Source organism: Theobroma cacao, chromosome 1 (genome assembly GCF_000208745.1).
Source record: "Theobroma cacao cultivar B97-61/B2 chromosome 1, Criollo_cocoa_genome_V2, whole genome shotgun sequence".
NCBI classification, from domain to species: Eukaryota; Viridiplantae; Streptophyta; class Magnoliopsida; order Malvales; family Malvaceae; genus Theobroma; species Theobroma cacao.
In genome coordinates, this window is record NC_030850.1 from 28,956,482 (window position 1) to 28,969,344 (window position 12,863).

The window sequence follows — 12,863 nt, forward strand, 5'->3', positions numbered from 1 at the left end:
TTAGTATAAAAAACCATGGTAATCCTAATTAATTTTTTATTTTTGTATTACTTCAACCAATAGCCAAGAGAGAGCTCAAATAAGCCATTTTTGCGTAAAGATGTGGTCATGACCGCAACCAAGCTGCGTCCTGTTCGTTTTCATCTCTTCTCTCACTCTCAGGTTAGTCTCATTCAAATAATTAAAAGTTTTGAATTGAATTCTGTGTTAATTGTAAATTCTGTATGGATCACTTTAAGTTTGTTTTAGAATATGAAATTGTAACATATTTAATTCTGGGTAACTGTCTTATTTTGAAAAGATAAACGAAACGAAAGTGAATTTGGTTTCTGGGTGTTTCTCAGAAGTGCTAGAACATGGGTGGATTGATGTTTTGAGTAGTTTCGGAGCGGTTTGCTGATTGACCAACACTGGTTTTCATGAGTCCATCTGAGTTTGATGAAGAATGTCCCTGTTTGTCAATAGTTTTGGATACATCAAGCTTCTTTTTTAAGTGCCCAGAATGAAATATAAATTCAAGGGTCGGATATTTGATTCTAATGGATTTACATATATTTGATTACATCTCTGTTTATGTTTCTGTTGGCTAGTTTCAGTTTCGTGTCCCTGATACAAGGAGTTCTTGAACATAAAAAATGATTTCATCTTTTAAAAATGAAGATTCCGTTTCTTAGAGCAGAACTGAGTCGAGAAGTTTCAAAATTTACATCTTTTTAGCACCTTAAATGAGTCGCACCTGGATCTGCCATGCCATTTAAATGATGGGGTGGGGAAGACTACCATAGATTTTCAAGCATCTATCTTCATCCTTGTTTTAACACCTTCAGATATCATAGTTTCCAAATCTTTTTTTTTTTTGGAAGTTAGTATTAATTTTGTACTCTTTTTGGCTCTTCTTATCCAGGATTAAGCATAGTAGAGTTCTTAAAAAAAAAGAAAGTTCAGAAAAGGGAATTTGGTAGAGGTGTTAAGAAGAGAATACGATCCATGTGGCTCCTGGTTGACTGGTAATATACTTTCAGCGGTGACAACTATATTGTTAGGTACAAACTGCTTAGACACCTGCCTCTACAAGTCTAAATGGGAATAGTTGGACAGTTGGCGATATAGCTGAGGTGTTTGATATCCACTATTGGATCGTAGGAAAGGTCGCAAAGGTGTTAAAGAACAATAATCGATTTGTCATTAATTCTTTGGGACCATCTAGCTTAAGTAATTACGTGCATCAAGTTTAAGGATTAGGCAGGTTCGGCACGACAACAAGTGGGCGGTGATTGGAAAGGTAATGGCTTATATTCATCATGCTTTTGCCCCTCAATTCTCTTCTCTAAATGTTTATCTTTGGAGTTTTGTATCAAAGGGTCCTATTTTTCTTTAAATTTAGTAGAGTTCACTTTCTAGCAGGCATAACTCATGATAAATCCTTTTGAAAAGATTCGAGAAAATCTCTTCTTGTTGCCTTCAATATTGTTCTTTTTCTGTTGTTCACATTAAAAGTCTGTCTATCGATCGAAAATATTCCTTTCAACTATGTATCTAATGTGATTTCCTTTCCCTATTCATAATATGACCTTCATTCTTGCTTGCATGCATATGCAATGCTTGGTATGTAGTTTTTGCATTGAAGAGCTGCTTTCACTAGTTTTGAAGTCAAAATGATACTTTTACTAATGGTTATATTACAAAAGTCTAACAAAATTAAAAAAATAGCTATTAAAATGGGAAAAGTTTAGTACTACTTCACTTGTGAGAAAACTCAGAATAATGTTGCAATTGTTTTTTTTTTTTTTTTCTAAATTTGTGGGAGGCATTTCCTTGTCATCATTTATGGGTTGCTAGTGATTGGATGCTTGGGAAGTCTAAGGAATTTTCTGGTTGATGATGGAGTTGCAAATACATAAACAAGTGATGATGCCAAGAGACAAATAAGTTCTCCATTTGGCGGCTCTGTACTTTCAACAGCAAGGGAAGTGAATGTGTTGATAATTTCATCTGAATGTCTTAGAAGTCAATGGTTAATTTCTACATACCTGATTGTAGAAGTCATTCATAAATTTCATTCATGGAATTTCCTGGCATTATTGTTAGGATAATATGTCTGTGACATGCTCTTCTGAATACATCATTTCTTGCTCAATGAGCTGTGCCATAAATATCCAACTCTTGTCAATGATGGCCACATAGTTGACTTATTTCACAAACTGGCCAGTAAAAAGTTTATTGTCACTGCTATTTTTATTCATTATCATAGTGGTGTTTACGGTTTGATATTATGAGAGAGCCTAAGAACAAACTTCATATGATAAGTCATGGCTGATGTGCTGCACCAACCAGTATATCTAAACCAGACTACATGTGATTGCAGGTTGCTCAGGGTAAAGACTTTGCCTACAAATTTACGCCAAAAAAGTCCATACCGTGGTTGTGGCTTGCAACATAAGGGTGTGGCTGATAATGTCACCATGTGTCTGTCCATGAGAGCCATGTATAAAGGCTATGCCCCTCAATCTTGAAGAATATGGAGCCGCTTTTTGGAGGAATCCACAAGAAAAGGAAATCACCTCTGTGTCCTAGAGGGTGTGATGAATCTCTTAAGAGAAAACTTCCGTTCTTTAACCAGGTAGATGATATTTCTTGCCAACATGTAGGGGTTGATGAAAAATTCATTAAGCAGTCTACTAACAGGAATTACAGAATGGAAAATACAGCTCCTCACCCTTTACATGATTCTTCTAGGCCTCTTTGGTCTACTGAAGATAGTGACCGATGCTCAGTTGCTAGCTGTAGTTTTAATGGTGTTGCTGACTATGCTGGCCAAGTTTCCCATAAATCATCGGAAAACACACCTGATAATTCTGATGCTGAATCATCATTCCCTTCTCTGTGTGGCAAAAAAAACTTACCCTTGTCCCCCCTAGACGAAGCAGTTGATGTCCATGAACTAGAGCTCCGTGCTTACAAGTCAACAGTGGAGGCATTGTATGCTTCAGGGCCTCTAACTTGGGAGCAAGAGTCCCTGTTGACAAATCTCCGCCTCTCCCTTAACATTTCAGACGAGGAATATCTACTCCACCTAAGACATCTTTTGTCTCCTCAAGTTCCCTGATCTGGTTTATATCTCTGCATCTTGCCAAGCGTCTGTATGTAATTGGTTCAGGCTCACCCAATGACACTGTTGAGATATGTGAGCTATTGCAGGCGGCACCTTAACCTTCGGAGTGTATGTAACGTGTAAATACTTTTGAGGGATTGAGTTTTAGTTGTTGAAGCTTAGAGCCAGTAACAGGAATCGATGTTTCTGAATTTCATTGTCTTTGTAATATCGAACCTATGTAGAAATGACTTCCCCTCATTCTGACTATTTGTGAATTCACTCGCAGCTCACTGATGCCCATCTTCCTGATGCAAATAGAAGTAATCTTGGCATGTCTTACCCATTACAGAATAGAGTTAGAATGCTTTCGCCCTTTCGTTTTCATAACTTCTTTGAAAACTGAGGGCAGCTCCAATGGAAATAACTGAGTTGATATTTGGAAGTAAATACGACGGAATTTCATTTAACGAATAGATTTCAGAATGACAGAAGAATAATGCATTCATTTACATCCTCTTCACTCATGCATGATGCTGTAAAAACACCACCCCGTAAAGAAATGAAATAGATGTGTTGCTGTCCTGAAACAAGTTAATTGAAACTATAATTTGGTTAAATACAGGAGGGACTACATGAAAAAGGAAACAGGAGGAGGAAAACAAACACAAGCATGATCTGTTTGGAAGTTCATATCTGCAGTAGATGTATTTGATATAAAAATTTAATCCCAACATAAAAAGTAAATTGTACATTCAATTCGAGCCATCCAAAAAAATTTGGTATTGCACACTGTGGAAAGAGTCAATTGAATATTTGTTAAGATAACAATTGAGCTGTAACATGTTAACATGTCTGTTATGTAACATATCTTGGCAACCAATGTTAGATCGCCTCAAATCAGAGAATCTGGCATCTGCAACCTTGTGAGTCTTGGGGCCCTTCAAACCATCTATCCCATGATGGGTTTATAGGACCGTTTGTTCTGTAATCAGAATAAACCCAAGCATTAGAGGTAAAAGCAACTTGATCTAAAACAGAGGGTATGAGAATAATACAAGTTTGTAATTACAGTGGGAGTAGGGGATCAGGTCTGGTCTCCATGCTAAGCAGCAACCTGAGGGAAAGGAAAAGGCAGATATTAATCCCAATCAAACTGTTTACCATACAACTTAGGTGCGATAAGCATCATGCCCAACAAACTAATATGTGAGAGACAACACTGTGAGAAGCATACTGATTGAATGAGCTAGTCATTAGATCAAGTAATCTTGGTCAACACCACTATCTCAAAAGATTGCTGGCAGAAGAAAAATTTTCAGATCTCCTCTCCATGGATTTTGCAAATATATTGGTAAATGATAATCCTCTAGATTCCAAACCAAGCCCACCCCTCCTCTCCCCTCCCCAACTTTATGGGAAAGAAAAACTAATTTCTTATACTTACTCCTCACACAATGTTGATACATTATCTGTTCCCTCAAGCTCTTCCATCTCATCCTGGAAAAATTACATGAAGAGAGAAAGAATAAGACATACTAAACTGTAATATGGTACCTTTCTGCAGAACAGAAACTTTTTCCATCACTAAGAATGGCATTGCTCAAAGAAAAACAAATATCATTGATATAAACATAAATACTGAAATCATCATCTGCCTGTGAAGCAGTAAAGCAAGGCAAAAATAGGTGGGGACAGTACCTAAGTCTATGAGACTATGACCTACAACTCCATACCAATTGGGTGGTCACGAATTTCCAAATCTGCAGACATGCTGGCTAGTTAATGCTTAGGAAGTTCTAGGTCTGCCTAGTTGTAAAACATATCATGTTAAACACCAAAAAACTTAGAAACAAAGAAGCACAATAAAATTTTGTCCAAAGTAAATGCATAAAGTGATACTCATAGATTATATATTCACCTCTATTTCTATGTAGCGCAAGTGCACACCATTGCTAAAAGCTTCTTTATTTAACTTGTGTAAGCATGACCAAAGATACTTAAGCTTATCAAGATCAGCAAGTCAAACTGTTTATCCGCAAACCTCTTTCCCATCACATATAGATTACATCAGCACTTTAAGCACTGAATATTGCCTTACTTCTTCACAGTGACATATGGCAAGCAATCAAGATTGTTTATGGTGCCAAAAAACTAACTCAGACGATTTCATCAGTGAAAATTAAGAAAACAAAAAAAGATAGAGAAAAACAAACAAAGAAAGAAGTTTAGCACATCCCATATTAGAGCGGCCAGAACATGAGTGATCTGGTACATCTTCCTGCCTCGAATATAGACTTCCTAAACATTAGTATAACCTGATGAACGGAGCATCTCTGCAACATCCCTGGCGGATTTTGCAAGTCCAAGTATTACAATTTGGCAAAAGAATTACAGTATTCCAGAATAACATCCAAAAATTTCACTTAGCTTATTAGACAAATTACAATTCTCATTAAAATGATCAAAAGCCTACATAGTCGGGATGCCATGTAAGCGGTAAGAAAGCTATTAACCACGCAATTTTAAGATCTGCCTTGAATCGTTTTTCCCCCATTAAATCCTGAAGCACAAAGATCTTAGCTTCCTCTTCCATTGCCTCTAAGCCAACTCACCACTATATGGATTATCCAAATAATCTCACTTGACATAAAAGCTAAAGCTTTACAAGAACCCGAAATTCTACTTCCATTTTGGACACGGGAATTAAAAACAAAAAGAATTAAAACAAAATCCTATGAAAAGTTTATAAAAAGAAAGCAAAAGTCTGGCCTTTCTTATCCTCGTATATTCTAAGACTTCTTTTAAGGTAGATTCAAGCTCTGTTTTTCTTTTTTTCTATTTTCAATTCTTAAATTTATCAAAAGACAACCAAAGTCAAAATCTTTTAACTGCATTTCCAAACGAACTGCAGAGCAAGACATAATTGAAAACAAGCAGACCACAATCTAGACAGAAGAGCAAAAGAAAACCAAGAAACATGAAGAAAAGCTAACCTCGAGGAACTTGGATTCTTGCTCGACACGCTTGAGTTCAGCAAGAATCCGATGCTTGCCTCTGGTATCAGATGCTGAACCAGCCCCTTGCTGTTCATCTGCCGACGACGCCGTTTCTGACTCCATTGCTACTCGTCTGCCTGCCTGCCTTCTGGAAAGGGTCAAAATTCAATGCCACTTGCTCATCCCAAAACGACGCGGATCATTTTTCCTCCCGTTTACTTTTATTTTTTCTTGCTTTGGGATTTCAATGTTTCACTTCATTAAAGCAAAAACCAACTCTTTTAAACCTGCAGATCTGAAAGCTGTCCGTACAATGCTTTGATTTTTTTGTTTTTTGTTTTTATTTTCCTTTTTTTTCCCCCTTCCTCTCTAAACAGTCTGAAAACGGAAACGAGTAAACGGCTTTTCTTGTTTACTGTTTTCTTCGAAAGCTGTCCTTCTTTTTCTGATTTGGATTCCTCTGCCCCGAAGTAAACAAAAAATATAATAATTAAATAATAAAAATATTAGTAAAAGGGAGAAATTTGCCTTTTTCTTAGTAATAGTAACGAACTTGGAAAGACCATGGTAACCTCATTTCATGTCACGTTTCAATTTCTTAATGGGGTTTCTTACGTCAATTTCACTCATTTTGCCTCCTCTTCTCCTTTTCTTACTTGGTTTGGTTAAACGCAAGTCATTGTTAGCATATACCAAAATGCGTATATTAATTAATACTACATAGAATTATTGGTATGAAAAGGAAACGTTAAGAAGATTGGGGTAGGCCGCCAGCATAAAGATGCTGTATTTTCAAACACACAGCGAAAGCAAGACATGAAAATGGGGGGGTTTTCCTTTGCTTTGGTTGTTGTAGTTGATTGGTGCATCCCACTTTGGCAAAGTGCCTTTCACTGATGTCTTTTTCTATAATCCCACTCATATACATCACCTGCATTTAGACACTTTGTCATTCCTTTTGGGTCTCTTTTTTTTCTCTCTCTCTCTCTCTTTCCCCAACATCTTATTATTCCTGTAGCATCGTTGTAAAGTTTTTTTGTTACTAAAGCTGTAACATGTTTAGCAAATTCATCTTATTAACATGCCTATTTGGCTGAGTCTCCTGGTTTTGAACCAGGTTTCGGTGGGAGTTCAAAACAATAAATATAGAAAGGGATAGAAAGCACATACCCTTTCCGGGGGCTAAAGGTTGGAGTTCCGTATAGGCTCCTCTTTTCTTTCTTCTTTGTTCGTCGAGAGAAGAATGAACCAATTTGGCGTCATACACAATGTCAAGATATAGACGTTTTTAGACTATAGCTGGAAAAAAAGAAAAAAAAGCTGAGGAAACAGTGTTTAATAGGAAAGCGAAGTGACAAGCAAAATCAAAGGCGAAAGCCGAGAAACAATTCAAAGTTGAAATATATGACCAAAATGTTTGGTAATCAGGTTCTTATTTCAATAGATGATTACATCAAATTCATCTTCAAATCAGTCTCAAGATATAATTCCTCCCTTCTTGTTTATGGGAAGGAAGGGTCCTTTTTCTGGCTCCTCCCAAATTGTGCTAGTCTAATCATTGAAAAGAAAAACAATAAAGAACAAAACAGTAAGAAAGTGGAAACAAACATTCAGACAAAGCGTTTGGGCGCCATGTTAGACCGTCTACCACATAGCCAATTCCCCACAATGTCACTAATAAGCACCATTAAATCAAGCCATTTGAACCTCACCACTTTTTGTGGCTGGTGGGAACTCTTCATAAACAGAATTCAGCTTGGATTCATATTTCTCCCCATCTCCCCACAGTGCATAGGCTTCCTCTCCGTGGATTGCATCATCCCCAGTTTGCAATTCATCCTCAGCTAATCTCAGTGGAACCACCAGCCTGATCAACAAACATATCGCGCTAGTGATGAATATGTTGAAGCACACTACAAATAAGATTCCTAGCAATTGAATACCCAACTGCTTGAACCCCGCTGTGGTGTGGCCGTTATAAATACCGTAGAAGAGACCAATGTAGTGCTGCCAATCTTCTACTAAGTAGAAGAGGCGGTTTAGCTTAGGCACCGCAAACAGGCCGGTAAGGATGCCTCCAAGGCTGCCTGCTACAGCGTGAGTATGGAACACCGCCATGGTGTCATCAACTTGCTTGAGGAGCCATATCTTCTTGTGCAGGACCATCATTGTGTACCATGGGATGCTACCGGACATCATTCCCATCAATATTGCTGCCCAACCTTGCACCACTCCTAATCAAGAGAAAGGAGTTGCGTAGGACTGTAAGCACTAAGCAGATTCTCATTTGCCATTTTACATTATTATAAAGTTTTAATTTGCTTGATCAAACAACTTTTCCTGGGTAATTACTGAGTGGCACTTTGTTGCAGCAGACAAAGGATATATATATTTAGTACATAGATATATTTTCAACATATTGATGCATCTATTATTGAAAGTATCGTGAATATATTTATATAATTTATGGTTGTACCTGCTGCAGGGGTGATACAAACTAAACCAGTGATCATGCCCTGCGTGGCTCCAATTACGGAGGGTTTTCCAAAGAAAATAATGTCAAGCATGAGCCATGTCAATAAGCTTGTAGCAGTGCAGACGTGGGTGTTAAGGACGGCTAAAGATGCATCGGTGCTGACAGTGTACGGATCACCACCGTTGAATCCAGTCCATCCCATCCAAAGTAGTCCAGCCCCTGCCAGCATCAGAAGGATGTTGTTAGGTGGGAACCTCTCCCTGTCCCTGGTGGCCCTTGGTCCAACCTTCACCAATAGAACAATTAACTAAAATCAATTTTTCACCCAAGTAATCAAATGCTGCTAGCTACTACTTTTTTTTTTTTTAATTATCGAGTAATTATATTGTGGTAATTACCCAGTAGGCTGCAGTGAAACCAGCTACACCAGAAGATAAATGAATAACAAACCCTCCTGAATAATCAATAATACCATGCTTAGCCAGCCACCCATCAGGGCACCATATGCTGTAGGCAGTAATAGTGTAGGAAAATGTCAACCAGAGTGGCACAAACAACATCCATGCAAGAAAATTCATCCTTCCAAGCAATGCGCCAGCTACCAGAATCAACGTGATTGCTGCAAACACGGATTGGAAATAGATCATGGTTGCATTTGGTAAGTAGCCAAGAAAGGCCCGCTCGAGGAGATAATGAGCGTCCAAGGAAACGTTGGGCATTCCTAGGAAATGAATGAACTTGTCACCGAAAGCCATGCGGTAGCCCCATCCGACCCAACAAACAAGGACGGCAGCAAAGGCGTAAAGGGCCATGAAGGCCGAGTTGACAGCCCATTTCTTTTTCACTATGCTCCCATAGAGGATTACTAGTCCTGGAACGCTTTGGAGGCCCACCAGGGTAGCTGCGGTCAGCTGCCAAGCATTGTCACCTTTGTTCAACCAGTATGGGCTTGCCTCATCAGGCTGGAGGTTCTCTGGTAGAGACATTTGGATCGGAGTCCGATTTGACAGTGAATATCCAGATGCAAAGCACAACCAGGCTTGAAAGTAAGAGGAGCAGCGAGAAAGTGCATATATATATACATATATATATATATATATATATATAGAGCATGGTTGTAGGCAGAGAGAGAGGCTTCTAAACTTGTTGTAACATGCCTGGATAATGTCCTTTTCTTTGTAAATTTGTTGTCTAGAAGCCGGCGTGGTAGTGAAAATACATTATACAACCCTGGTATTTTAGTCTTAGGGTAAGTGCATTTTGTTGTTGCAAGGGCTAAATGTGTCATTTGGAAGAGTGACTTAGAGAATGAGATTCATAAAAGTCGTAACAAAAGAAGTTAATTTTTTTTCTAGTTTTTCATGATTCGACGGGGAATTCAATGACTGTAAGTCTGGGCAATGGAATTCCCGAAAAATATTGGTTGGAGCTTATTTGGCCTTGTATGATACTTTCAAAGGAGTTTACTAATATGAGAAACAATTGCTTGGACATTGTTTGTGTTTATAATATTATATTTGCCGCTCTCAAAGAACTTTGGATTATCTAGACACACTGACAAATCTTTGATCGAAATCCCACGCCTTCCCCCCTCCTTTTTTCCCTGCAATAAACTGCTCAGGAAGTTGAGACACTGTAGATGACAATAAAATGGAAGAGAAAAGACTGAAGACTTCGGCAAATTGTAATGAACAGTGTTCAGCTGCAAAAGCCATTGATTTTGCCCAGTCTTAGGGTTTCGATAATCCATAGGAGAAAGCTGACAATGAAATTAGGCCTTGGATTTGGAAGCATGCTTGATTGTGCTATAACCCTTTTTGTACGTTGTCTTAAATGTAGTAGAATGGAACTCCAACAAAGAAGAGAGTTAGAGCATATTTTTTCTTTGAAAATTTGTCACCTTCACCTTACACACCCAAAAAAGCAAAGCATAGTTAAAACACATATTTCCCATTGCATAATTTGTCACCATTAGATAAATTTTATGACCTTGGTTGTGACTTAAATACTTGTACATTCTGCCTAAATTAGGCATTTAGAGTATGTCTTAATTGTTGGCCACAAAAAAGAATTGTACTCTGTATTTAGGTGGGGAGGGGGTTAAAAAATATTATTTACTATTATTCTCTACCTTCACGAACTTCGCCAGATTCTCCAAAGGTGAAGTGCCTAGACTGGCTGCTTTTGATTCTTGCGTGCACACAAAAACAATGCACACCTGTTGCCTTTGATTCTCTATGTAAGTACTACGTAGTATTTTAATTAATATAATTAATTAATTATTAATTATAAAAATATTAATAAAATGTCACTTATCATTCTAAATATCATGTTAAAATTCTTTATATAATTTTTTGGTAAATAACTATAACTTTTTTATCAATAATGAAACAAATACAATTTTTCACTTGAGGAATAAACAAAAATTTTCATAATTAAATTAAAATGTAATATCTAAATAAGTTCTTAAACTATTTAAAAAACTTCAAATAAGTTTTTATATTTTAATTTTAAATCAAATAAATTTTATGATTAATAGTTGACTAAGTTAAAATATCAATTATCATTCTAAAAAACTAAATGATATGTGACATGCTAACATTTTAAAAGCTCTTATCATTCTATGTCATTTGGTATATTAAGATGAACCATGTGATATAATAATATAATCATTTAATTTTTTTCATTTTTCACATTACCATTATATTAACTTTACAAGTTATTAAATGACAAGTGGTATTTTAATTAATGATAATTAGTTGACTATTAATCATAAAAACTTTTTTTATAAAAAAATAAAAGTATAATAACTTAATTAAAAGTGATTAAAAAAATAAAACTTATTTAATTTTTTTTTTCATAATTGAAGAGCTTTTTCGGATAATATGCTTTAAATTAATTTAATTTCCAGAACTCTTTTTTTTTAAAAAAAAATTAATTTCCAAATGCTAAAATAGTTTGTCAGAAATATTAAGTTATTAACTACTTGGTTAAAAAGTTTTTTTTAAAGAACTTTTTAATATGAATTATTAAAGAGACCCATTATCATGTTATTATTAAAAAGTGACATTTAATTGCTCTCCATTTTCTTACGTTGGCAAATTCATTTTCAATTTTTTTTCTTCAGCTGACCTTCTATTTTCTTTTCAGTGTTTTTTCTTCTCTTCATTCCAGCTCCTCGCTTGAAAATTGAAAATTCATAAAATTCTGTTATATTTTCTTCTTATCATAGGGAAGGAAAATGTTTTGATAAAAAAAAAAAAGAAGATAAAGATATTGGAAACATGAAAAGGAAACGTGTAATACTAGTTAATACTGATAGGATGTTAACAAAATTTAATGCGTGGCTAAGAGAGGAGAGAAAGAGTCCATGATTGACAAAAGACATACCGCTATCAGCTGCTTGGCCTTTTTTTTTTTTTTCCTTAACATTTGGTTCTCATTGCCCAACTTCTTGTTTTGTCATAGTCAAGGGAAAAAAAAAAAAAAAACAAAACAAAAGTTTCAATTCTTTGGACTGAATCCGCCAGGGTCCAGTCCAAATCCTGTGGTGGCCGTTAACCCACTCTCTCACGTCTCAATTCTCAAGTCTAAGCCGAAGTTGCAGAAACTAGTAAAAGCTGGCTAGCTGCATAGCTAGTGGCTAGGCGCCTAGGCCAGATATTATTATGTAAAGGTCCAATCTCTTTCATATACCATTTACTGCACGTTTGGTATTCCCTGTTTATTTTCAAGGAAATAGCTTAGTTTCGTTTGGTATGGCACTCAACGGCCAGATTCGGTAACGGAAAGAACCGAATTTGATGTTTCTCGATCAAATTTCACTGTTAAATTTGATACTTTACAATCAGATTCAGTTATGAAAAAGCATTGATCTGAAGCCGTTGTGATAAGATTCAGTCACATGTTATGTCAGATCAACGTTTTGTTAACTTTCGGACTGATCGATTTTTTTTTTAAAAAATATATATAAATTATTTATAAAATTTAAAATATTAATATTTTATATATAATTTAAATATTATTAATATTAATATAAATTAAAATATTAAATATTAATATTTTAAATTATAATATTTTATTTATTAAATTATTAATATATTAAATTTTTAATGAAAAATAAAAAAAAAATTATTAATATTTTTAATTATAATAATATTAAATTATATAAAAAATATTATTAATTAAAATATTAGTAATTAAATTATATTAAAATATTAATATTTAAATTATTAATTATTAATATTTTAATTAATTATAAATTATTAATATTTAAAAATAAAATAAAAAATAATTA

General features: G+C 35.5%; 3 protein-coding genes across 4 annotated transcripts; 1 reads left to right on the forward strand and 2 right to left on the reverse strand.

Annotated features, from left to right (window-relative positions):
- LOC18613259 lies at positions 1–3,426 on the forward strand. 2 transcript variants are annotated; one of them, XM_007050395.2, is made up of 3 exons: positions 1–162; positions 905–1,282; positions 2,366–3,426. In XM_007050395.2, the coding sequence occupies exon 3, from the start codon at positions 2,519–2,521 to the stop codon at positions 3,104–3,106; it is 588 nt and encodes a 195-aa protein (XP_007050457.2). In that variant the 5' UTR covers positions 1–162; positions 905–1,282; positions 2,366–2,518; the 3' UTR covers positions 3,107–3,426. The 2 variants fall into 2 exon arrangements, with proteins under 2 accessions (XP_007050457.2, XP_017983096.1); XM_018127607.1 differs by lacking the exon at positions 905–1,282.
- LOC18613260 (guanine nucleotide-binding protein subunit gamma 1) lies at positions 3,771–6,542 on the reverse strand. Its single transcript, XM_018127613.1, has 4 exons — positions 6,088–6,542; positions 4,539–4,591; positions 4,164–4,208; positions 3,771–4,076 (listed from the first exon to the last, which is right to left on the reverse strand). Exons 1-4 carry the CDS (start codon positions 6,211–6,213, stop codon positions 3,992–3,994), a joined length of 309 nt encoding a protein of 102 aa, XP_017983102.1. The 5' UTR covers positions 6,214–6,542; the 3' UTR covers positions 3,771–3,991.
- LOC108660946 (ammonium transporter 3 member 1-like) lies at positions 7,522–9,639 on the reverse strand. The gene is made up of 3 exons (XM_018115712.1): positions 8,965–9,639; positions 8,567–8,852; positions 7,522–8,324 (listed from the first exon to the last, which is right to left on the reverse strand). Exons 1-3 carry the CDS (start codon positions 9,550–9,552, stop codon positions 7,783–7,785), a joined length of 1,416 nt encoding a protein of 471 aa, XP_017971201.1. The 5' UTR covers positions 9,553–9,639; the 3' UTR covers positions 7,522–7,782.